Below are 27,601 nucleotides of genomic sequence, written 5' to 3'. Positions count from 1 at the left end.
TAATATTGTATTAACATTGTGTCATAGATTAAACTTATTCGTTCGTGTATGTTCACGTGTTAAATACGTTAATATGTCTTTTGACTGAGTAAACCATTTCAACTGATATTGGTTAGTATTTCTTTGTATGTTGTGATGTAACATCATTGTTTCAGCATGTTCAGGTAGGGTAAAGGCAACTTGGCGTCTATAAAAGGGTTGGACCCGCTGGAGGAACCTGGTATTCAGTGGTTGTCATTTGTCAATGCGATTCATTGGTGTTTCTTGATTCTCATTATTTTATATAGATTAGACCATTGTGTTTCCTGTATTACACCAGTCATTTTTGGGGCCCTTTATAGCTAGCTGTTCGGTGTGAGCCAAGGCTTTGTGTTGAAGGTCATACTTTGACCGATATTGATTTACGTTTACAAATTGTGACTTTGGTGGAGATCTGTCGTATGTTGCATTCATACCAACAGGGTAGACCCTCTGAAAAAAAGAGGTAGAAGATGAATAATATTTTGCTTTAAAAGTCAGATTTTTAAAAAGTGTAGGTAAAACATTTTGAGGAAGTAGAGAGTATAGTTCCATCTTCATGATCTTTCAACAAAATGTCTGATGATGACAAACAAAAATTTAAGTTCACATTTAATGAGTATGGCATAACTAATACTATGTTTAAGGGAGTTCATGATTTATATGTATTAAGAAATAACATAGCTGATAAGAAATACGAATTGATGTATTACAAAGTTGTGACTATTTTATGTTTTTCTTATATATTTGTTATTTTATATTTCATATCAAATACATTAGGAAAATTGTAATTTTACTTTCAATTTTTTGCAGAAAATCACTTCCTCCAAATTATCTAAAAAATATACTTATAGAATATAAATCATGTTGCAAGGCAACAGTAGTATACCGCTGTTCAAAATTCATAAATCGATTGAGAAAAAAAAATCCGAGTTACAAACTAAAACTGAGGGAAACGTATCACATATAAGAGAACTACGACACAACAGAAACACAACATTAAAATGTAACACACACAGAAACGCGCTATAATATAACAATGGCCATTTTCCTGACTTGGTACAGGGCATTTTAAGAATAAAAATCGTGGGTTGAACCTGGTTTAAATTTAGATATTGTATGTTTGTAAATATTGTCATGTTTGTCTTGGAAAAAATCCAATTTTTGGATTATACACTAGTATAAAAATTTGATTGGATTTGATTTGACAAGATTTGATTCCCCACATCTTCTTTTATCTTCCTACATAGATATAATTCAAAAGTCGACAAAAATCGAAGAACAGTTTAGTCTTCCAGAAAGGATACTGTTATTTCACACAATCTGTGTTTTGACATAAGTTGTTTAATATACTATATGTGTGAGTGCAAAATGACTCATCTATGGTATAATCGTTAATTTTGTATTAAGTGTAAACTGTCTTCGCTGTTGGTATTCTTTTACGATTGTTGTGTTAATGCTATGATTAAGGATAGCCAAGGTGTCTAGTCAAAATACCACGCTCTACATGCCCTCTTTCGGAAACGTCGTAAGAAAAATAAATATAAACTATTATGTCGGAACGATACAAACTTAGACATTTATTATCATCTTCGAAACAAAACACAAACAAACGTATATATTTAACATTTCGTTAGAAATAGAGCAAGTTCAATGTCTTTACCTTACAAATATTGTTGTAGACCTTTAATTTTTGTAGACCTTTGTAAAAAAAGTTCCCTTGAATCATACAATTGACATACAGGAACACAAAAATATTCTGACCTTAAGCTTAACACTTTTATATTACATAGTACTTAATTTACCTCTGAGATTTAATTCGATTAAGGAGTTCAATGTCTTGGAAACAAGCTTGGATTTTTCTTGGGAAATAACATAATTCCCCCCTTTACTTATCCATGATATATTAACTGTTTAACGTCTATTATTTATATGATAGATTATTTTATTGTTCAAAGTCCTGACAATTCATGAATATATTATACTTGTGTTTATGTTTTGTTTAGTTCATGAATCATTGTAAATATAACGGAATTTGATGAGACTGCCGTTTGATTGTGCCATGTGCTTATGGTCTTTCCGATTTTATTTTTGTGATTCTACTTTTTAACTCTTTAAATCTATTTTTATGATAGATAATATACTTAATTATAATTCTGGTACCTTTGATAATTATATGCTGAGGACATGCATTTTTAACGCAAAGAGTTATATTAATTTAGTTTAGTTTAAACATATTTATTTATAATGGATTGGAAAACAAGTTTTGCAACTTATATTAATCCCTTTCCACTTTTCGGGAGTGAGTTCTGCCTTTTAGCGGCATTAGCCTGCTCTTTTTCGAAATCTACAAGTGTGTCTTTAACGTGCAAAAGCTACGGCTCTCTCTTAACACGGGTCAGCCATTTATCGTCCCCTTCCGACGGATTATCATCGTTTCCTTAAGACCATACTCGCAAATGGTGTCAAGAGAGAGCTGAAAATTCAGTTCCTGACATTTTCATCCCGGGCGGGAATCGAACCAGGAACCTTTGTGTTAGTAGTCCGATGCACTAACCACTACACCACGGCTCTTAATAATTTAGTTTTATGTATGGAGAAAAACACTTTCATTTCTAGTGTTCGAAACAGTTTTCAATGTCCACCTTCATAAGGAAAGCTCACATCCAAAAACTTGAAAGCCAATATTGTATAAGGCTAGTTCACTTCAGGAGATGTACATTTTATATTGAATCTTTAAAAAAAAGCCAAATTCGTCTAAGGTCATTTTCCTAAAGAATTTTAACTTTATTTTCTGAAAAAATGATATTTTTTATGGGTCTGTCTTGTTACTAAGAAATGAATCCAAAACAGTCCGTTTATAGTTAATTTGTTTCCTCGGTTTTGGTTTGTGACCCGGATTTGTTTCACTCAGGTTTATGATTATTGAACAGTGATATACATTAAGTAATGTTTACCTATATTAATATGCGACTATAATACAAGTGAGAGATTTAGCAAGCTATAAAAACAGGTTCAACCCACCATTTTCTGCACAAGAAAATTCCTGTACCAATAGTTATCAAAGGTACCAGGATTTTAATTTGGTACGCCAGACGCATGTTTCGTCTACATATAAGACTCATCAGTGACGCTCATATCAAAATATTTATAAAGCCAAACAAGTACAAAGTTGAAGAGCATTGATGATTAAAATTCCAAAATATTGTGCCAAATACGGCCAAGGTTATCTATGCCTGGGATAAGAAAATCCTTAGTTTTTCGAAAATTCAATATTTTGTAAACAGTATTTATAAAAATGACCACATTATTGATATTAATGTCAACACCGAAGTATTGACTACTGGCCGGTGACCCTCGGGGACGAAACGTCCACCAGCAGTGGCATCGACCCAGTGGTGTAAATAGTTATCAAAGGTACCAGGATTATCATTTAGTACGCCAGACGCGCATTTCGTCTACATAAGACTCATCAGTGACGTTCATATCATAATATTTATAAAGCCAAACAAGTACAAAGATGAAGAGCATTGATGATTCAAAATTCCAAAAAGTTGTGCCAAATACGGCGAAGGTTATCTATGTCTTGGATAAGAAAGTCCTTAGTTTTTCGAAAAATTCAATATTTTGTAAACAGGAAATTTATAAAAATGAACACATTATTGATATTCATGTCAACAAGTGAGGAATATGACAGTTATTATCCAGTTATCCAGTTATTATCCATTTTTATGTGTTTTAAAAGAGGGACGAAAGATACCAAAGGGACAGTCAAACTCATAAATCTAAAACAAACTGACAACGCCATGGTCAAAAATGAGAAAGACAAACAGAAAAACAATAGTACACATGACACAACATAGAAAACTCTAGAATAAACAACACGAACCCCTCCAAAAACTAGGGGTGATCTCAGGTGCTCCGGAAGGGTAAGCAGATCCTGCTCCACATGTGGCATCCGTCGTGTTGCTTATGTGTTTACAAATCGGGTAAAAAGTCTCATTCGGTAGGTCACATTCATGAAAGGGAAGGGGATTGTAGTTACGACGTAAGGAACATATCCGATATCATTTGTGAAACGGTTATTCCATAACGGTCAACCAACTCGTGATGGCGTCCGTAAAATTTACGAAGGGATGATTTCAACTTCACCATTTGGAACTCTTGGTTTAATAGCTTCCTTGTGAGCAGTAACCCTCTATCAAGAAAATCATGATAGGAAATGCAAGCACGGGAATATCGCATCAATTGGGAGATATATACCCCGTATGCAGGTGCTGCTGGAATGTTGCTGCTTAGAAATGGAAAGTTCACAATTGGAAAGCTGAAATCATCTCTTTTGTCGTAAAGTTTTGTTTTCAACCGACCCTCATTGTCAATGTCTAGATGTAAGTCAAGATATGAAGCCGACTTTACTGTATCTGTAGTATCCTTTATCTCCAATTCGATGGGATAGATGCGTTCTACATAGTCACCAAATTTTGAATTGTTTAGTGAAAGAACGTCATCTATATAGCGGAAAGTAGAGTTAAAGGATATTACTAACTTCTTATCTTTCTTCCTAAGAAGTTCCTGCATGAAGTCAGCCTCATTATAATAAAGAAACAAGTCGGCAAGTAGAGGGGCACAGTTTGTTCCCATTGGGATGCCGACAGTCTGTTGAAAAACACGTCCTCCGAACGTTACAAATATGTTGTCAATCAAGAAATCAAGCATCTTGATAATATCGGTTTCAGAGAATTTTTTGTTTGAATCAGAGTGATTCTTTACAAAGTATGATTTATCCCTTCCTAAGACAAGATACTTGTATCTACGTTGGCCATTCTTTTTTATGAAGCAAAGTAATACCAACTCTTTCAATTTGTCCTTTAGTTTGGAATGTGGAATACTTGTATAAAGAGTAGAAAAGTCAAATGTTTTTAACTTTTGATTTTACCATTTGATTACGACCTTTTCGCTTTGAAGTGTCCAAGGAGTTCGGTAGTCTGGTTATTTTACTTTATTGTACTATTGTCTTTGTATAGTCTACAGTATAATTATAACACTTATTGTATCATTACAGCATTCATTACGAATATGGTTGTTCCATCACATATTAACTATAAGTTTATGCCAGGATTATCGTCTGGTTAGTTTGATCGTTGTGTAAATAATATATAGATATATCCCAAAAAGTTATGAGTTTGCTATTCAGGACATACTATATTTTTATTTCTACCGTAAATTTATCATTATTGTAAATATCAGAAGTTGATGGTTTCTCCCAAGGAAATAATCTGATGAACTGCTGTTCTGTTTGTGTATAATATAAAATATATAATACATGCTGTAGTTGTTCTGCTTTCTATGGACAAAAGTTGAAATTGAATACTCGTTTTGTTGTACTTAATTTCAGTTTCCTTCGGAATAAGCTCATCATAAGTACCAGGCTTTAAATGTTGTACGTCCGAAGTGCGTTCTGTATACAAAAAATCATCAATTTCTTAAGGCTCCTGAATATCATACCAACTAGGATATACAGACTCTGTATGTATGTGCAATTAGAATCGACCCTCATTGTCATTTTCTAGTTGTAAGTCATTTATTGATTTACCGTCATCTGAAACGCTCCAAATTAACTTATTATACCAGGCAGAGATGTATAAATACATCAAAATATGAAATCTATTTTAATAAAAGGACCTACGACATTTTTAGATTTTTTTCAATCAAAAGACTCGGCAGTCCTATTATGTGATATGGAATTTTTTAAAGAGTGAACGACACATCATATATATCAAAATGATTTCCAGCCCTGAATTTTTGAAGTTGAAATATTTATAATAAAACCTAAATTTGTTTTGATTGAATGTTGACTGATGGGGTTTTATTGCATACATGATGAGCTTTTTTTGAAGAATGAAGATAAGCTAGCAATGCAATGCACGTTAATCTCACATTCCGCTTAATATATTATGTTCTCTCACCAAATATGTAAAGTTTAGTTACAACGTCCAACGAATATTTCCCATCAATCTGAAAATAAAGTCAACAGATAACTAAATAATGGCCAACACGAACGCGACTAAAAACTGAGGTTGATCTAAGGTATTCTGGAACATTCACACAGCTCCTCCAAATTAAGTTTTTATCTTCAGGTCATATTTGTACGTGATCAAAATGACAATGGCAATGGAATGACACTTAGCCTGCATTACGAGTACTTTACTAATACCCCACCGGGTGTGGGATTTTCATGCTGGGTTTGGTAATCTTGTGATGTTTTTCTGCTCTATTGTCGTGTTGCAGTCTCTTTGGCAAATTCACTGTATACACTTTATTCTATTTTATATAAGTGTTTAGTTGGTTTATGTTTGTTGTTTTTGCGCCTGATGCCGATCGTTTGAGTTCAACCAATTGCAGTTTTGATTTGTCCATTTAGTTCTTATTTTGTGCTACTACATCACCATGATCACTGTCCAAAGTTTTGAGAGTGTTAAGTGCTCACAAACATATTTATCACCCCAAAATTATTTTTGTGCTTGTCTCAAACTTAAGTCAACACAGCCTGTAGTTTAGTGGTTGTCGTTGTTTTATGTCCGTCATATTTACTTTTTTGAATAAATTGCTTTGTACTGAATTAGGCCTTTTGTTTTTCGATTGAATGGTTTAATCTTGTTAATTTTTGGGCCTTTTCTAGCCGATTATGCGATATGGCTGGTTATCATTGTTCAAGGCCGTAACATTGCCTATAATGCTTATAGCAGATCACTTCATTTGAACATTTGTGGATAGTTGATTCATTGTCGAAGCCGGTACAGCGGCATTTATAATTGCTTCTATCCACTTTATTTGAACTCTGGTGGGTATTTTTTTTTATTGTTGAAGGTCGTACATTGGTCTAAAATTTCTCAGATCTACATCGTTTGGTTTCTGATAGACATAAAATTGAGAATGGAAATGGGGAATGTGTCAAAGAGAAAACAACCCGTTCATAGAGCAGACAACAGCAGAAGGTCACCAACAGGTCTTCAATGCAGCGAGAAATTCCTGCACCCGGAGGCGTCCTTCAGTTGGCCCCTAAACAAATATATATATACTAATTCAGTGATAATGAACGCCTTACTAAACTCCAAATTGTACACAAGAAACTAAAAGTTGAAATAATACAAGACTAGCAAAGGCCAGAGGCTCCCGACTTGGGACAGGCGCAAAAAAATGCGACGGGGTAAAACATGTTTGTGAGATCTCAACCCTCCCCCTATATTTCTAGCAAATGCAGAAAAGTAAACGCATAACAATACGCACATTAAATTTCAGTTCAAGAGAAGTCCGAGTCTGATGTCAGAAGATGTAACCAGAGAAAATAAACAAAATGACAATAATACATAAATTACATCAGACTACTAGCAGTTAACTAACATGCCAGCTCCAAACTTCAATTAAACTGATTGAAAAATTATGTCTTCATCATATGAATATCAGGCACAATCCTCCCCGTGAGGAGTTTAGTATCATGCTTTCATAATATATATGAGAAGAACATAACCCGTGTCATGCCAACAACTGGTGGACTCATTAACAGTCGTACCACTAACTTTTTGTTATAAATTTATTATAGTCTATAAGCGTGGTTCTTCACGTTGGTCATACAATGGTGTGAAAAGTTTGACCTTTGTTTTATTATATCACAGCTTCTGCTGTCAGGTAAACTATTGACTTTATACATGTACCTGCAAGTAAAATCCATCCTTATGCAATTACCAAGTAATAATATGTTACGTCAGCTTTTAAAGTCACTTAAATTAATGCCAAAGGACGAACACTTTACTTAGGGCTTTTCATATTAAAAAGTAGCATATTCAGTGCAATTAGTTATTCATTGTAAACAAAATGATATTTAGTTTTTGTACTTCGCAACAATTCATTACACAAATGATACAGGAGAATAACTAATTGACGTCAATCATCAATACTTAATTAGATCTAAACTTCAGAAAACCAAATATGTCACAAAGCCTCTGGCCTTTGTTAGTCTTATATTATTTTAATTTTAGTTTCTTGTGTACTATTTAGAGTTTAGTATGGCGTTCATTATCACTGAACTAGTATATATTTGTTTAGGGGCCAGCTGAAGGACGCCTCCGTGTGCGGGAATTTCCCGCTACATTGAAGACCTGTTGGTGACCTTCTGCTGTTGTCTTTTCTATGGTCGGGTTGTTGTCTCTTTGACACATTCCCCATTTCCATTCTCAATTTTATAAGTTGTGATTTTGAAAACTATATTTAAAAAATAATTGATGCATCTATACTTTATTGTAGTTTTAACATGGGTAGGCATTATATTCGTGATTATTTTTGCCAGAGCGATAGTGCGGGCTAAAATAACACGATATAGTGCCTACCCATGTTAAAACTACAATAAAGTATAGCTTGCACCAATTATTGGATTCTGATTAGAACAATCAAGTTAATTTCTATGTCCGATGTGTAAAAATGTAGCGCATTAGTGTAGGCTCTTCCATGAACCTACATTTTATGTTTGTAAACAAGCATACAACTTGCAATATGATTTTTGAGAGGAAGGATTTTTCAACAGACAGCATGAACAGTTCTCTTATTTAGGTTAAATATGTCAATTTTGAATTGCAACACATTACAGTCATAATAAATGAATTACTAACAACAACATGTGCATCATTTGGAAGTGTTTAAAGTTAATGAAAGACATGTATATTAAATGCATGACAATTTGATAAAATTCATTATTCTGCAGTAGCCAAGATACGCATGTGCAACCAAATTTTATTGGATTTAGAGCATGGGTTTATTCACGAAGCGAAAGAAGCACGTCATATTAGAATAATCAATAGTGATTTTGTACAAGATTGTTCTCAACGTACAAATTTTCAATATTTTATAATAAGATAATTTGAGGTCTTAAGAAAAAGACTTTATTTTCGCTAAATAATCGTAACTAGTAATCCAAAAAGTGTTGCCAAATACAGCTAAGGTAATCTATGCCTGAGGTAGAAAGGCCTTAGTATTTTAAAAAATTCTAAATTTTGTAAACAGTTAATTTATAAATATAACAATATCAATGATAATTCATGTCAGCACAAAAATGTTGGCGTTTGTTTTTGTTGCACTTCAGTGTTCCTATTGTTTCTTTGTTTTCCTGTTATGGTCGATGTGTTTCCCTCGGTTTTAGCTTGTAACCCGGATTTGTCTTCTCTCAATCAATTTGTAACTTTTGAACACCGATAAACTACTGTTGCCTTTATTTGTATTTCCTATCATGATTTTTTAGCTTGATACAGGATTGCTGCTCACAAAGGAAATTATTAAACAAAGAGTTCAAAGTGGTGAAGTTGAAATCATCCCTTCGTAAATTTTACGGACGCTATCACGAGTTGGTTGGCTGTTATGGAATATCTGTTTCACAGATGATAACGGATATTTGGTTCCGAATGCCGTAACTGGAATCCCGTGTTGAAACTCTTTCATCTTTTTGTCTAGAACAAAAAAATACCCAACACCATAGAAAATAAAAGACGGAAAGTTCCGTAACAAATGGTAATTTCAATAGCTCAAACACATCAAACGAATGGTAAACAACTGTTTTATTCCTGACGAAATTGGTACAAGCATTTCTTTATGTAGAAAATTGTGGATTAAAACTGGTTAGATAGCTTGCTTAACTCTCTCTGTATGACAGTCGCGTGGAATTCCATTATACCGACAACAGTGTGTGTGCCAAACAAACAGACACAATAGGTAAATAAGTCGATAATTGGGGTACAGCAGTCCAACATTGTGTTAAATCTTAATCACTATCAAAACAAATCACTGTTTCTACAAAGAACAACTAAATTACATATGGACACTTGTTTGACAAAGTAAATAAGCAAAAAAGGAATGACATTGAAATATCCCATAGCACAATAACACAATGGCGGGATATGACAATAAAAAAATGGAAGGATATAACAATAACACAATGGCGAGATATGATAATAACAAAATGGCGGGATATAACAATATCACAATGGTGGGATATAACAATATCACAATTGCTGGATATAACAATATCACAATGGCGGTATATAACAATATCACAATGGCGGGATATAACAATAACTCAATAGCGGGATATAACAATATCGCAATGGCGGGATAAAACAATATCACGCAATGGCGGGATATAACAATATCAAGCCCCGCCAAAAGTATATTTCCAAAAATTTTAAAATATACAAAGATAAATAAAAGAACACTTCGACACGTTATGAAGATGATAAACAACTTCCATACCTAGACTCTATACTTCAAGATCATTATTTAATATAGCTAAAAAGGTCAAATATTGGGGTACAATTTTTAACTGACTGTTTCTGAAGAGGACCAACACAATGCTCTGGACGTTTGTCAACATTATTGCAGTTAGTGAAAATTATATTAAAATTAACCAATATGTTTTTGTTTCTACGAGTTTATAGTGTTGAAATACTTGGATCAAATATTAAAATTATCGATTCTTTTTCATATGTTGGCCATTGTTCAACTATAAAAGACTGTTATCTGTTGCAGATAAAAAGTTCTACAAATAAAAGGATATGATATGATTCCCAATTAGACGACTTTCAATCCAGGAACAACAAACAAATTAACAGTTGTATGTCACCATACGGCTATAAAACTAAGAGCAAAATGCATACCCTATAGTATTCTACAAAAGATTTCGGTATGAAAAAATGTAAACAATGAAAAACTAAAACTAAAATAACGACCAAATGATTCTGCAACAAAGAATAAGGAACCCCAACTATAACAGAATCCAATCACCACTGAATTATTTGTTCCTGACTTCGACTGTGCGTGGTGTCACGGAATAGAAGTTCCTTCATAATATAAGTTCCAAAAGGAAAATATATTCTGGAATATTATTTCCACAGGAATAAATATTACAGTATATGTTCCTAACGGAATAAATGGTATAGAATATTTATTCCAACAGGAATAGATATTATTACAATATTTATAACAAAGTTTCCATTGGAACTTCTGTTAGGCGGAACAAATAAACGTTGACAGTGGCAACCAACAACTCAACAACCAGACAATTACAAGTTTCTGACTAGGAATAGGCGTGGAAACCAACGAAATCCACTGTATCACAAGTTCCTGACTTCGAATATGCGTGGCAACCAACGACAACCACTGAATTACAGGTTCTGACTTGCAATAGGCGTGGCAACCAACGACAAACACTGAATTACACGTTTCTGACTTTTAATAGTCGTGACAACCAACGACAAACACTGAATTACAGGTTCCGGACTTTGAATAGGCGTGGCAACCAACGACAAACACTGAATTACAGGTTCTTGACTTGTGATAGGCGTTGTAACTAACGACAAACACTAAATTACAGGTTCCTGACTTTAAATAGGCGTGGCAACCAACGACAAACACTAAATTACAGGTTCCTGACTTTAGATAGGCGTGGCAACCAACGACAAACACTGAATTACACGTTTCTGACTTTTAATAGGCGTGGCAACCAACAACAAACACTGAATTACAGGTTCCTGACTTGTAATAGGCGTGGCAACCAACGACAACCACTGAATTACAGGTTCCTGACTTGTAATAGGCGTGGCAACTAACGACAAACACTAAATTACAGGTTTCTGACTTTAAATAGGCGTGGCAACCAACGACAAACACTGAATTCCAGTTTCCTGACTTGTAATAGGCGTGGCAACCAACGACAACCACTGAATTACAGGTTCCTGACTTGTAATAGGCGTGGCAGCCAACGACAAACACTGAATTACAGGTTCTTGACTTGTAATAGGTGTGGCAACCAACGACAACCACTGAATTACAGGTTCCTGACTTAGAATAGACGATACCTAGTACATTTTTGCATTGTACAAGGTCATGTTTTCTCTGACTGTTAATGACGTGTTTATTCGTAATCCATTGAATGTAAAATGTATACTGATTGATACTTTAGTTTTAGATACATGATTTGTTGTTAGTTGTCATTAACTTTGAACTAATTTAGCTATCAGTAACTGTGAGTAATCTCAGATATGTACCATGTGTTTTTGTTGTTGTAATTGATGTACAAATACCCTGTCATGACAAATCTGTGTTTTGTTAGATGTTTTTATGCTTTGTATCGAACTCTTCATTTTAAGTTTGGTTGATAGTTTTCTCATTGGCAATCACACTATATGCCATTTATGCTATATTTATATATTAAGATATGATTTAATCATAATTTACATATAAATTGTGAATATTAACTTTAAGATCTTTTCCAAAAACATTTTCTTTTTTTCCGCAGCCTTTGCCAATGCCTAATCTTCAAACAGTGTCAAATGTGTGTTTTAATCTATACATATGATGTGAAGAATACATTTCTCTAAGATGATAAATATAGTTCGACCAGTGCATGTTTACATAAAATACTGTCAAAAGTCGAAATCCCCCTAAAAACCAGGTCTTTACACCTTGTGTTATGTCAACTAAGTCAGAATATTTGTAGGTCCGCATTACCCACCCATGATATCAGTGAAACATCTCTCTAAGAACCCGGATTCAAAGGGTTTCCTTTCATTCATTTTTAATGAATAGGTAAAACTATACCTAATGTTTTATGTCTCGATGTATATTTGTATTCAAATCTTATCTAACAATTTGATATAACGATAGAAATAAATAAATAGTTGATTTTTAGTAAATAAAATATATTAAATCATGACACAGTACTAAATACCGCTGGAAACGGGGTGGACCCGTACAACGACGCGGTCAAGTGCCGCTATAGCATATACATATATTATATACAGGGACTATGTGGCGATTGACACACATACAGGGACTATGTGGCGATTGACACATATACAGGGACTATGTGGCGATTGACACATATACAGGGACTATGTGGCGATTGACACACATACAGGGACTATGTGGCGATTGACACACATACAGGGACTATGTGGCGATTGACACACATACAGGGACTATGTGGCGATTGACACACATACAGGGACTATGTGGCGATTGACACACATACAGGGACTATGTGGCGATTGACACACATACAGGGACTATGTGGCGATTGACACACATACAGGGACTATGTGGCGATTGACACACATACAGGGACTATGTGGCGATTGACACACATACAGGGACTATGTGGCGATTGACACATATACAGGGACTATGTGGCGATTGACACATAGTTTGTGATATTTAATTGATGATGAAAACTCACAGGACATAAACATGAAAACATTTAGAAGTTCGTATAGTTTTATTGCTTTTATAGATTATACAATTTATGAAATATTTATGATAAAAACGATAAACGAAATGTATGTTTGAAAGATAAGTATATGGAATTTCGGGAGAATACACCTTATCGCTATTCCCGGCTGACCCGTCCGCTTGAACTTTTGACGTCAACAACAATCACTTTTCCATTGTGGCGTCAGACATTTTGTTTTATGACGTCAAAATTTTACGGGAACCTGTGTGATTTCCAGCAATGGCGGACAAATAGCGATAAGGTGTATTGATTTTCACTCTCCCCCATTTAAAAAGAGAAACCTAAAATGTTTGCTGTTTTTATTTCGAATGCACACAATAAGAAGACAACCTAAAACAGATGTCTTATTTACAAAGGTTCATGATGTTGCATTTAATCATAGTCCTCAACTTTGTTAATAGATCGTGTGAACTAGAACTCTTGTAATGACGAATTATATATCTTATTTGATGAACTTTGGAATGAGACACCATTTTTGGAATATCATACGTGTACTATTGCTTACATAACAAGAAGGCAGTGTCGAAAATACTGTTCCAGTATTATTATCTAAAATGGAGAATGGAAATGGGGAATATATACACAAAATGAATGATCATGTATTTCTATAAAAAGACAATTATATAATTTTCATAAAATAAACATAATCAATATAACTTTATATAAAAAAAGGTAATATAATTTGTGAGTAAAACTTTTATTTTATTTAAAATACTTGTTCACTTTTTGTTATCAGAGACACATATAATACTCGAATTTGGGATCTGCAAAGTTGCGTCAAAATCTCGTTTTGGTACCAAAGTATCAAACCAAGTCATTTTTTTTTGTACTCGTGTAATCTTGGAGAATTGATACAAACGGTTTCTGATTTTTTATATATTGATATGTCTCTGATATTACAATCTTGAAGTTAGCAGTATGTCATTATAACAGTTGTTATATTTGTGAAATAAGTGTGTTTTAAACACATACAAGTGTATAAATGTATTAAAAAGATACACAAATTAAAATGCTGACTAAAATAAACTAAATTTTCAAATAATGGTAAATTAAAGCATATTAATTTAAAAGAAAGAACAAAGAGAACGAAAAATTTTAATAAATCGAAAATCTATCAAATTCAAAAAACAAGAACTACGTTCAAGTGTATTGCTGGAATTGCTATCAAAACGTTTTAACCTAGGAGTACGAATAAACTCATTTAAGTGCTTTGTTTTATTTGATATATTTTTATCCATGTCTGGTGACTTAACATTGTGTAAAATTTGTTAATTTTTGTATACCTTATGATGGCTTATCAATTCAGTATCCGTATATATGACAAGAGTTATACTATGTTTACAAAACTTGCAAGCTAGTACTGAAATTGTGTTTCTTACGATTGTTTAACTTTGGGCCGAATTGTATAAAAAAAGGAAGTATATGTACAAAGACATGCAAATGCATGTACTATAAAATCTTACAAAAATATAATTTTAAAAATATGGCATTAAGAAAGGTAAAAGAATATTATGCTGGTTTTCTTAATTGGTCCTAATCTCATTGTATAACAGTTCACCTAATAACGCCTTACTATATTTATATTTCAAATTTTTAAAAAGATATGACTCCATTTATTTAACCTGGCCAAGCAATTTGAGCTATTTGAGAATGATAATATGCCTAGTATGCAAGTGAGACATATGATCAATACAAATTAATAGGGTGTTTTGAAATGAATACATATAAACTAACTTGCATCAACGTACGAACTCAAATATTGCATTCTCTACAACACAACTTGCTAACCACAGGCACTTGTCTCAGAATTTTTTTTCTTATATACCTTAAAATAAAATGTATTAGATAATATCATATTTTTATGTAAGGTGCTTGTGATTACAACACGGGTTGCCGTAAGACAATGTGTGGAACAATATCCTTACATTTTCTCTGCATAGTTGAAGTGATATATACTAGCAAGGATGTTAGAACGCACTTTGTAGTTTATGAATAAAAGCTAGATTCCAGACAAATATCTACGGTATATATTGTAAAATCACGCATATAAATGCACCACGACGAATGTCTCCCGCCAAATATTATTTAACTCCATGACCAGTATGGCATAGGTTGCAATTGTCGTCCATTATCCAGATCTTGTACGTATGGGCCTTGTGGATAAGCCATTGGTGGTGGAGGGACGGGATATCCTTGTCCTGGGTATGGATATGCTCCTGGGTAGGGACGATCCATCATCTGAGGAGGGAAGGCTCTGTTGTCGTATCCGTTACCCATTGCGTAATCTTGTCCACGACCACGTGATGATGACTTGTCGAGGTATTCACGGTCTTCGTAGCGTTCATCACCTACGTAAAATCCGGCGATGACGTAAAAGATGGCCGTAATAATGGCACAGCCGACACCAACCCATCCCAAAGCGTATGACCAATCGTAATCGCTGTCGGAATTAATTTTTATGTCCTGAAATAAAAAAAATATAAATAAAGATATTTGTACAGGTCAATATAAAAAAATAAGATGTAGTATTATCTTAAACATAGCAACAAACTTGGAGAATGTGATGCAACACGACTTTAAAGAGCTATCTCTTGACCATATCGTTCATTTCCCTTAAACGTTTGAAATGAGCATGTCACCCTATCATAACACATAACTCCTACTGGGAGTCTATAATTCCCCCGAGTCTCGTTTTTTATATAGATTATACCGTTTGTATTGCTGTTTGAATTGCTTTACGCTAGTCATTTTTGGTGCCCTGTATAGCTTGTTGTTCGGTTTGAGCCATGGCTTTGTGTCGAAGGCCGTACTTTGACCTATATTTTTTCAACTTTTTATACACTGTGACTTGGATTGAGGGTTATTGTTGTCGCATTGGCATACGTACCACAACTTCTTGTTTCTATAAATCAAAGTAATACGAGTGTTTGAAGACATACACCTATAATCGATTGACATACATGTACGTGGTAAAAAGGAAATGAATTCATTAACTTACGTCTTCCCACGATTGGTAAAACTTGATTTTACCGCCATCTATTAAATCTGTTATTTTTCTTTTTTCAAGATATTCGGCTCCATGGAAAAATGCCATTCCTCCAGCAACGAAAAATGCTGTAAAAGACAAATAAAAACTAATTAGGGAACTACCATTTCATTTTTAACATGTTTAAGGGGTAGGGTTGGGGGGGGGGCGCTAGAATGGAATTTGAAAAAAAGCAGTACTGAAGTTTTGAGTAAAAAAAAGGCAGGATGAGCAACTTGGCAAAAAAATGCAGGTTAACAATTAATGAAAAAAGTCAGAAAAACTAATAAAATAAAGGCAGGACCGAATACAATGAGAAATAAAAAAAAAAAGCAGGACAGTAATGACAACTTAAGTATACGACAAAATTTTTCATCCTAGGAAAAATAATATATATGTATTATTGCATTTCAAATAAAATTGAGAATGGAAGCGGGGATTTGTCAAAGAGACAACAAACCGACATAAATAACACAAGGACGTCAAGGGGTCTTCAACCCAACAAAATCCTGCACCCGGAGAGAGGCTTCACCTGGCCCCGAAACAAAAATTGGTACTAGTTCAGAGAAAATGGACGTCTCAATAAAATCGAAAACACATAGATTAACCAAAATAAAAAAACATGTTTGCCAGCTTAATACTATACCATAATGGCATTATCGCTTACATATTGTTGTTGATATAGTATATTTTGAATTCTGGATGGTTAAATCATTGACCTCTATCCCAAATCTGCCTTTATACACGTGCACTCTACTATCAGAAGAATTTGTATGACAACTTATCAACTAAGAAGACTGAGAAGGCCGATATAAAATTTTTATGACAATTTGTCAACTAAGAAAGCTATGAAGCCCATTGTAATCATTTATAACAATTTGTCCACTAAGAAAGATAAAAGCCCGCTGTTCACTTTTATGACAACTTTGACTGTCCCTCTGGTATCTTTCGTCCCTCTTTTGCCAACTAAGAAAGGTTGAAAGTCCGCTGTAAACTTTTATGACAACTTACTAACTAAGATATCTAAAAAGCCCGCTGTAAACTTTTATGACAACTTACCAACTAAGAAAGCTAAAAAGCCCGCTGTAAACTTTTATGACAACTTACCAACTAAGAAAGCTGAAAAGCCCGCTGTAAACTTTTGTGACAACTTACCAACTAAAAAAGCTAAAAAGCCTGCTGCAAACTTTTATGACAACTTACCAAAAAATTAAGGTTAAAAAGCCTGCTGTAAACGTTTTGTGACAACTTTCCAACTTAGAAAGCTAAGAAGCCCGCTGTAAAGGATTTATGACAACTTTTAAACCACTAAGAAAGCTAAAAAGCCTGTAATAAAAGTTTTGTGACAATTTGTCAACTTAGAAACCTAAGCAACCCGCTGTAAAGGTTTTATGACAATTTGTCAACTACGAAAGCTAATAAAAGAGACCCGCTGTAAAAGTTTTATGACATCTTACCAACTAAGAAAGCTAAAATGCGCGCTGTAAAGTTTTATGAAAGTTGACCAACTAAGACAGATAAAAAGCCTGCTGTAAACTTTTATGATAACTTATCAATTCATAAAGGTTAAAAAGCCCGCTGCAAACCTTTTATGACAACTTTCCAACTTAGAAAGCTAAAAAGCCTGCTGTAAATTTTAATGACAACTTACCAAATAATAAAGGTTAAAAGGCCGCTGTAAACGTTTTATGAGAACTTACCAACTAAGAAAGCTAAGAAGCCCGCTGTAAAAGCCCATTTCGATCGTCTGCTGCAACTTAGTGGAATTAATCCAACAATAAATGTTACGATGATTAAAAATAATCCGACTGCGATGAAAGCTATGCAGGATCTAAGTAAATCTATAATAAATAAAAGAAGAAAATATAAATACATATCGTAAACAGTATAAATTAAAAGATATAGTATTTTAAAACAAATGTGAATTTTACGCGAGTCGTCTAACTTGTATTTCGACTGTATGAATAGTAACGACGAATTCGACTGTTATTCAAAACTATGGACCTATATTGATTATATTAGGCCAAGCCCAAATTTTTACCCGGACTGTTTTAAATCATTCTTATTTTGAATTTGTCAAATACATGTATCATACATGCAGTACAATATTGGTGCTGTATACTTCGCATATTGTGCTTAAATTCAGTTCAGTACTTGACAAGTATAGTTCACATCGTGTTAAGTACAGGTCAAACTATTTTTAGCTTTGAGCATACATGTATTTAAGCTGTCTCAATGAAGTGTATATACCAGTTTAGGCAAATCAAATAAATTTCAACATAAATAAGGCCGTTAGTTTTCTTGTTTGAATTGTTTTACATTGTCATTTCGGGGCCTTTTCTAGCTGACTATGCGGTATGGGTTTTGCTCATTGTTGAAGGCCGTACAATGACCTGTTGTTGTTAATTTCTATGTCATTTTTGTCTCTGGTGGGGAGTCGTCTTATTGGCAATCATACCACATCTTCTTTTTTATATATGATAAAAAATGTATTCTGGTACATGAATCGATAACCGTTGTTTAACCTTTCCATGGCCTATTGTTAAATTTTGCTCTAATGAAGTTATTTGCAGAAAAGGTGCGAATGGTAATATGGCAATATGCATATGACCTCAATGCTTTGAAAATTTAAAAAAAAACTTGAGGATGATGAAATACATGACATTCTTTTTTTTTTTTGTAAAGCAGTGAACAATTTGGGGAAAAAGTGAGAATATGTAAAAAGGTGCGAATAATTTAACAGCTATATTGTTTCAGTAAAGTTTTTTACACATCAGTGTAAAATAAGTTTATTTTTAATCGAACTTACGTATTCTAGATATATAATGATTTGTCAAACTATCTGCTGTAGCATCCGGGATATCCAAGTCTACTTTAAAACACTCCCCGTCTGATACATCAGCTGACTGGGCTGACAAAAAGGCTAAAAAAACAAGAACAGACAATTAGAATATGTATGACTGTGCATAAGGCTATGCAAATTCTATGTTTGTTTACTGTCAAGTCAAATTTTTACAACTTTCTTCGAGCCAGCTAGCAAGAAACACAAACAAAATAAAAGCTCACTCAAAGACTAAACAAGCAAGTTTGGTGCCATTTTTAACAGCAAAAACATTTGAACATTGATTTTATATCTTGCCATTTAATTAACATAATTAAAAAAAATAGCAAAACCACATCCTATTTACAATATAAACATAATAAGATTTGATATGCTTGCCCAAGAGACAACCATGTTAATACAGTAGCTGTTTAATATATAATATGTATAATGAGTTCATGTGTATAGATATAGGAAGATGTGGTGTGAGTGCCAAGATGTGGTGTGAGTATGAACATTTCAAATAGCTATTTTTGTTTTAATTCAGAAGCTTTGTAGCTTTATTTTTGTTTTTTAAAGTTTATTCAAATTTTTACCAAGTTACCATTAAAAAAGTAGGAATTGATTTATTACTAATTGCAAGCACCAAATTGGGTTTTATCTTTAAAAAAATCCTATTTAGTAGGGTGCCCAGTATAAAAAAAAAAGACATCTAGTTAACGAGTTTAAGTTAACGAATAACACACGGATATATATTTATATGCAAACTATTGGAAAATCTTTATATTTTCCAATCATGAATGTCGTCGTAAGCTCCCGTGGTCACGTTTTTTCAAAATTTAGTGGTTTCTTAGGGTACCCAAAGATGCCTAGTCATACAGGTAAGCCTAGTCATACAGGTAATCTTCAACACGAAAAATAAAATTATTGCTTTCTGTGTTATTTGTTCAAATGATTCTTATCATGAATAAAAACGTGGCCACGACAAACAACGACGACAACGCTATTTCGATGAGACTTGTTCTCCTCTTTCCAATGATATAAAATATAGCCGTGTGTTATTCCGTTAAGGCAAATCGATAACATTTGTTAATTGGGCACCCTACTAATTGTTTCCTAAGCAAAATTAAACTTCACGAAAACAATACCTTGAGAATGTTACTCGTTTCTATTATAATTTTAACACTTTTAGCAATTTGAGTTATGTTAGTCTCTGTGTTGAATCATCAAATATGTTAAGTTAGAAAAAAACTAGAGGCTCTAAAGAGCCGGTGTCGCTCACCTTGGTCTATGTGTATATTAAACAATGGACACAGATGGATTCATGACAAAATTATGTTTTGGTGATGGTGATGTGTTTGTAGATCTTACTTTACTAAACATTCTTGCTGATTACAATTATCTCTATCTATAACAGTACTTTCTGTGGAAAATGTTATTGAAAATCTTCAAATTTTAAGAAAATTGTTAAAAAATTACTATGAAGGGCAATAACTCCTTAGGGGGTCAATTGACTATTTTGGTCATACTGACTTATTTTTAGTTCTTGCTTTGCTGTACATTATTGTTTACAGTTTATCTCTATCTATAATAATATTCAAGATAATAACAAAAAAACAGCATAATTTCCTCAAAATTCCCCCAATTCAGGGACAGCAACCTAACAACCGATTATCCGATTCATCTGAAAATTCCAGGGCAGATAGGTCGTGACCTGATCAACAATTTTACTTCCTGTCAGATTTGCTCTTAATGCTTTGGATTTTGAGTTATAAGCCAAAAACTGCATTTTACCCCTATGTTCTATTTTTAGCCATGGCGGCCATCTTGGTTGGTTGGGCGGGGCATCGGACACATTTTTTAAACTAGATATCCCAATGATGATTATGGCCAAGTTTGGTTAAATTTGTCCTAGTAGTTTCAGAGGAGAAGATTTTTCTAAAAGATTACTAAAATTTACGAAAAATTGTTAAAAATTGACTATAAAGGGCAATAACTCCTAAAGTGGTCAACTGACCATTTTGATCATGTTGACTTATTTGTAGATCTTACTTTGCTGAACATTATTGCTGTTTACAGTTTATCTATATCTATAAAAATATTTAAGATAATAACCAAAAACAGCAAAATTTCCTTAAAATTACCATTTCAGGGGCAGCAACCCAACAACGGAATGTCCTATTCATCTGAAAATTTCAGGGCAGATAGATCTTGACCTGATGAATAATTTTACCCCCATGTCAGATTTGCTCTAAATGCTTTAGTTTTTGAGTTATAAGCCAAAAACTTCATTTTACCCCTATGTTCTATTTTTAGCCATGGCGGCCATCTTGGTTGATTGGGCGGGGCATCGGACACATTTTTTTTTTAACTATATACCCCAATGATGATTATGGCCTAGTTTGGTTAAATTTGGCCCAGTAGTTTCAGAGGAGAAGATTTTTCTAAAAGATAACTAAGATTTACGAAAATTGGTTAAAAATTGACTATAAAGGGCAATAACTCCTAAAGTGGTCAACTGACCATTTTGATCATGTTGACTTATTTGTAGATCTTACTTTGCTGAACATTATTGCTGTTTACAGTTTATCTCTTTTTATAATAATATTCAAGATATTAACCAAAAACAGCAAAATTTCCTTAAAATTACCATTTCAGGGGCAGCAACCCAACAACGAAATGTCCGATTCATCTGAAAATTTCAGGGCAGATAGATCTTGACCTGATGAACAATATTTTTCCTGTCAGATTTGCTCTAAATGCTGTCAGATTTGCTCTAAATGCTTTGGTTTTTGAGTTATAAGCCGAAAACGGCATTTTACCCCTATGTTCTATTTTTAGCCATGGCGGCCATCTTGGTTGGTTGGCCGGGTCACCGGACACATTTTTTAAACTAGATACCCCAATGATGATTGTGGCCAAGTTTGGTTAAATTTGGCCCAGTAGTTTCAGAGGAGAAGATTTTTGTAAAAGTTAACGCAGGACGACGACGACGGACGACGACGACGACGGACGCCGGACGCCAAGTGATGAGAAAAGCTCACTTGGCCTTTCGGCCAGGTGAGCTAAAAAGGTTTGACTGGACGATATCGATATGAAGTAGAATCCAAATAATCCATACAATACCACAACTGGACATTTAACAACAAACATTATACAAATATAAAGAATGGCAACCGAAATAAGAAAAATTAAACGGACTGAAAGTAAGCACGGAAAACAAGGACATTACTGGACACATTATAAACATGTATGTGGGCGTAAGGACTAATGACAAATCCGAGAAGATTGGAATACAAACATGGTGATATAACCATACTTTCAGTGACATTATGAACACAATGTTAAGGAGCCTAGGTCCGTGACTGATGATAGTAATATGAATCTATTCATATAGGTTCGTAGCCTAAGGCATTTTACATTTCATATTTTGATATTTTGAAACGGTACAATTTTAACATATAATATGAAATTAAGAATGGGAATGGGGAATGTGTCAAAGAAACAACAACCCAACCATAGAGCAGAAAACAGATGAAGTCCACCCAAAGGTCGTCAACACAGCAAGAAAATCCCGAACCTAGAAGTGGGCTTCAGCTGGCCCCTAAATAACAACCTAGAAGTGGGCTTCAGCTGGCCCCTAAATAACAACCTAGAAGTGGGCTTCAGCTGGCCCCTAAATAACAACCTAGAAGTGGGCTTCAGCTGGCCCCTAAATAACGAACCTAGAAGTGGGCTTCAGCTGGCCCCTAAATAACAACCTAGAAGTGGGCTTCAGCTGGCCCCTAAATAACAACCTAGAAGTGGGCTTCAGCTGGCCCCTAAATAACAACCTAGAAGTGGGCTTCAGCTGGCCCCTAAATAACAAACCTAGAAGTGGGCTTCAGCTGGCCCCTAAATAACAACCTAGAAGTGGGCTTCAGCTGGCCCCTAAATAACAACCTAGAAGTGGGCTTCAGCTGGCCCCTAAATAACAAACCTAGAAGTGGGCTTCAGCTGGCCCCTAAATAACACTGTATTTGTCACTTCTGTGATATAATAAACCAAATTACTTGAAGCATCCATGTCGTGAGAGGTTGATCTTCTTGACAAATCATTATACTTTTTTCATCATTTAAAACGAATATAGTTTATTGAATATAATGCACATTTGTACCCATATGGGTTGAAGGCATACACAAATCAACATAGTAATTTTACAATACATCATACAGAAAAAATCAACAAAAGAACCAAACATTATATACATATATGTATTATACTAAAGAACCGGAAGATCAATGGGGATTAGCTTAAAATTTCATATGTTTAGTAGTATGTAAATGCACTGTATTAATTTCACATACCCTTATTTCATGTATATATATAATGGCATTGAGTTGAATGTGCATATACATGATTTGATCATTCCGGTTACTGGATTTTCGTTTCAGATGGGAAGAGCATTTTTTATAATGACAAAATTATTAAACTAGATTCTCATAAAACCCGAGACCTTCCTCCTTTGAATGTAACAATATTCCCCAGCATTCTTCTTTTTAAAGATTTTGCATATCAAATTTCGGGAGAATAATGAAATCGCTCAACTATATCAAAGTTTGAACATGAACTCGGATATTTTATTACACTGTTGATGTATATTTATATTTACTAATGCATCAGGATTTTTTAAAAACGTTTTTTACTACCTACATGTATATGATTTTAAAATTGCTTCAATTTTTAAAACGACGATTTTTAGTACGAGGGTCTGGATTTATATGGGGTCTTAATATCTCAATAATTTATTCTTTATAAGTTAAATTATACAAAAAGAAGGCTTAGTATGATTTTCAATGAGACAATTCTTTTCAAGAGACCAAATGACTCAGAAATTTACAGCTATACAATGTAGGTCACCATACGGCCTTCAACAAAAAGCACAGCCCATACCACATAGTAAGTGGTAAAAAGCCCAGAAATCACAAATGTAGAGCAATTCAAACGGGCATAGTATAGTCTCTCTAAACTTTTTGTTCTCCGATATTCTGTATTCTTATTTATCCCCCTATATTTCTCTATTCAGTAAGCTCCACCTAGACCCTCTTCAATGCACTATTTGTTCATTCACTGATCGTTATAATGATGAGGTTAGGGTTGAGTGCTATCTATTATATCTATTATTGAAAGAAGTGCTTAGAAGCGGAATAAAATATCTAGCAACAGTAGTCCATGTTAACTAGTCTTTAGTTGAAACCCATGCATACGTGTAATTTAACTATCTCTGAATGTTTAGTTAAGTTCAGTTGTGATGTTTGGATTTGTGTCGATTGATTGTGACCCATTTTAGAAAAACATTCTACCATCAAGTGGTAGTGTAGAATTTGAATGCTATTTTCTAATAGTAACTGTACACTAGTGTATATGTATATAGTATCCATTTCAATATGTTAAGCAAACAAAACTGAATTTTAAAATTCCTTTTAACTTACAAACAAATATACATGAATAACTGTTTCTATGTTATATGCTCATTGCAAGTACATATGAACTCCTTGTTCAATGTATCCATGGAGATCACAAACACATTAACAGCTATTGAAAAAATCAAATTTTACACATTTTTCTTTCATCGAAACTTTTACGTCATAACTTGAACTGCACCTTCAAATAATTAATTGTCGATTGAAGAATTATGTAAAATGGAAATTTTGCAAAGAATTTGTTTTAATAAAGGAGTTGGTCGTCTCAAATTTCTGTCAAGCCGGTTTAGATGCATATCAAAAGTTCTTCAACTTAAATAGGGTAACAGGTTACTTGTACGCCCACAATAGGCTATTAATAATGGTGTTTAATGTACTTTTTCTACATTATTTAAATGGATTTTAATACATATCTACCAAACCGTATATGTATAAGGCCATTAATTGAAATCTTGTTTTAAAATCTTTGTTCATAAGTAAAAGCCAGTGTCATACAACTACATATGGATGCTTTGTGAATTGAAAAAGTATTGTCAAAATGTAAGGTTAAAATGTTTATATGGCTTTCTCTAAAGTAATACATCACGGTACATGTCAAATGCTTGACACCTGTTTTATTTTTCCGTTTTTTGTAGGTACTGATTATAATACAAAACAATGCATGAGGACAGTTTGTCTCATTGACAATCATAAGACATCTCATTTGCTGTTGTTTTTATATGAAACTTGTTTGCATGTGTTGTTGGATTGCTTCTCAGTTGAGCCACCATCTCCTTATATTCATAAATTATGATTAATTCAATTTGATTAGTTGTTGTACGTGACACAATATTCAAAGATCTTCTGTGAAATCAGAAATGAAATGGCCATTGTATTGATGTGAATCAATTTCATATTTGGTATTCAAGCTCTCCAGCTTTAGACTATACAGTAGAGATTCACAAGACAGTATAACTTACTTTTCTATTAGCTACACTAGTCGTCGACTAAAGCACTAAAGCAGAATTATTTAATGGCATGAACCAAAATATTATAGTACATCGGTAACAGAGGCGGATGTACATGTAGGAGAGGTAAGGGAAATATTTTGTGGATTATATAGGGAATCACCCAATATGAATGGAGCGAGCCCTTTTTTAGACAGTCAGTATCCCTTATGAGAATTTTTGGATCCGCCACTGATCAGATATGGAAAAGAAGATATCTGTGGATCCCCTAAACAAGTGTAGGCTTTTAGTACAAATCCTTCTTATCCATATTAACAGAAGCTTTTTATAACAATACAAACAAGCACTGAAGACCTGTTGGTGACCTTTTGCTGTTGTCTTCTCTATGGTCGGGTTGTTGTCTCTTTAACAAATTCCCAATTTCTATTCTCAATTTTATGTGGCATTCTTAAGACATTTGTAGGAAGGAGACTAGTGAACATAGGGTTGAAATTGTTAACTGGAGTGGGTGGACTGATTTAACCTTAGAACACAGTCACATAGTTAAAGGAGACGCTCAAATGATCACGATTTTATTTTATTTGAATAGATTCCATAAATTTCAAACGCATGGTATATTTTTATACAATACGTAAAAGTACACACTACTATTTTATTTCAACTGAGTCCATACAGCTGACTTGACAACGGTAAAATAAAAATAATAACATTTTTTCCAACTTTCTTGGGTTGTGGATAAAATACATAAAATTATCTGATATCACATTTCAATGAAAGGAAACACGTTAATTTTACATACAAGTGTATTAATTACATAGACATATAGCTTGGTAGTTATTTGAAAATAGCGAAAATAATTTCACACGAGAATTAAATATCTGAAACCAGTTTTCTATTTACTTTAAATACAGATCGATCAACTACTAAGTACATTAACCTTAAAACTAATAGAACCAGTCGTTCTATTGAATATGTATATAACATCGAAGTTCAATGCATATCTTTCGTTAAATTCAAACTTTAAAATCTAATAAAAATTTACAAATGTTCCTTCACCTTAAATTCTAAAGACGTGTTATTGTGACTAAATGTACCCGTATTGAATTCTGCGGACGCCATTTTGGAAATCAACATATGGGTGGGGTTTATTAATATATATACTCACCATCAGAAGCATTTGGGTAACACTCTCTAAAAAGTCCACGGTTGCGGGAAAATGTGTATCTGCCATTTACTGCTTCGTCAATTTTCACAACGGTTGGTAAGTTATCTCTTTTAACTGTATATGATATCCAATAGTCTGTTGCAAAGGAAATCGCAACAAATATCAATGTGAGTATTGTGAAACAAGTCCCCGCAACAAGCATCACAGTACCGCACGTGCTTCTAGAAGCTGCCATTTTAAAAGAAGCAGATGTCTAATTTCCAAATTCCACAAATTTCCACTCAACGGGTGGTGTCGAAAACCGAAACGCTCTGTTCAAGGTAGTAAATATCCGATGAAGTCATGTGTCGCAAAGCTCTGTTCTACTTGGTTAAGTTTGTATAATAGCTTTAAAAGTCTACTTTAAAATAAGTTGAAAGACATTTACACATTTATATATAGTAAATATCCATTGTACTAACATCTTGATTGTAATCTTGAAATTCATATAATTAGAAAGGGATTTCCTACCCATCGGCCATTGTTCAAAATGTCAGGTAACAATCGACTATAATTAAATCAATGACTTTTTTACCTGATTAACAATAAATAATTGAGCAATTAAAGCCAATCCGAGATTATGAATCAATAAGCCAATAGGTGTGCACAAATCCACTACGATTACTCATGTTGTTAAACAACCAATTGTTTACAAACAAACAAAATAGCGGAATGTAAAAAAAGTTTGGATTAAAAGTAATTTTAATTTTACTTTTTGACAGGTTTAGCAATTCTTTATATTCAAATTCTTTAAAAAATGTATAATTAGAGATCAAGCAGTGTAGCAAATTAAA

The 27,601-nt window shown here is 33.7% G+C and overlaps 1 protein-coding gene across 1 annotated transcript; it reads right to left on the bottom strand.

Annotated features, from left to right (window-relative positions):
* Positions 1 to 13,620: 13,620 nt before the first annotated feature.
* On the bottom strand, positions 13,621 to 27,328 carry LOC139489191 (uncharacterized). Its single transcript, XM_071275376.1, has 5 exons — positions 26,769 to 27,328; positions 19,183 to 19,296; positions 18,074 to 18,214; positions 16,347 to 16,462; positions 13,621 to 15,811 (listed from the first exon to the last, which is right to left on the bottom strand). The coding sequence occupies exons 1-5, from the start codon at positions 27,001 to 27,003 to the stop codon at positions 15,434 to 15,436; spliced, it is 984 nt and encodes a 327-aa protein (XP_071131477.1). The 5' UTR covers positions 27,004 to 27,328; the 3' UTR covers positions 13,621 to 15,433.
* Between the last annotated feature and the right edge of the window lie 273 nt (positions 27,329 to 27,601).

The sequence above is a fragment of the Mytilus edulis genome, chromosome 9, assembly GCF_963676685.1.
Source record: "Mytilus edulis chromosome 9, xbMytEdul2.2, whole genome shotgun sequence".
Classification (NCBI taxonomy): domain Eukaryota; kingdom Metazoa; phylum Mollusca; class Bivalvia; order Mytilida; family Mytilidae; genus Mytilus; species Mytilus edulis.
The sequence above is the reverse complement of the archived record's forward strand: the minus strand, read 5'-3'. Positions and strand labels throughout refer to the sequence as shown.

What these genes read in the sequence shown, in the direction of transcription:
- LOC139489191 (XM_071275376.1), bottom strand. Translation starts at nt 27,003, where the DNA reads ATGGCAGCTTCTAGAAGCACGTGCGGTACTGTGATGCTTGTTGCGGGG. An exon ending in TCATTATATATCTAGAATAC is followed by an intron (nt 18,215 to 19,182) that starts GTAAGTTCGATT and finishes TATTTATTATAG; the next exon opens with ATTTACTTAGATCCTGCATA. An exon ending in TTTACCAATCGTGGGAAGAC is followed by an intron (nt 15,812 to 16,346) that starts GTAAGTTAATGA and finishes TTTTTATTTCAG; the next exon opens with GACATAAAAATTAATTCCGA.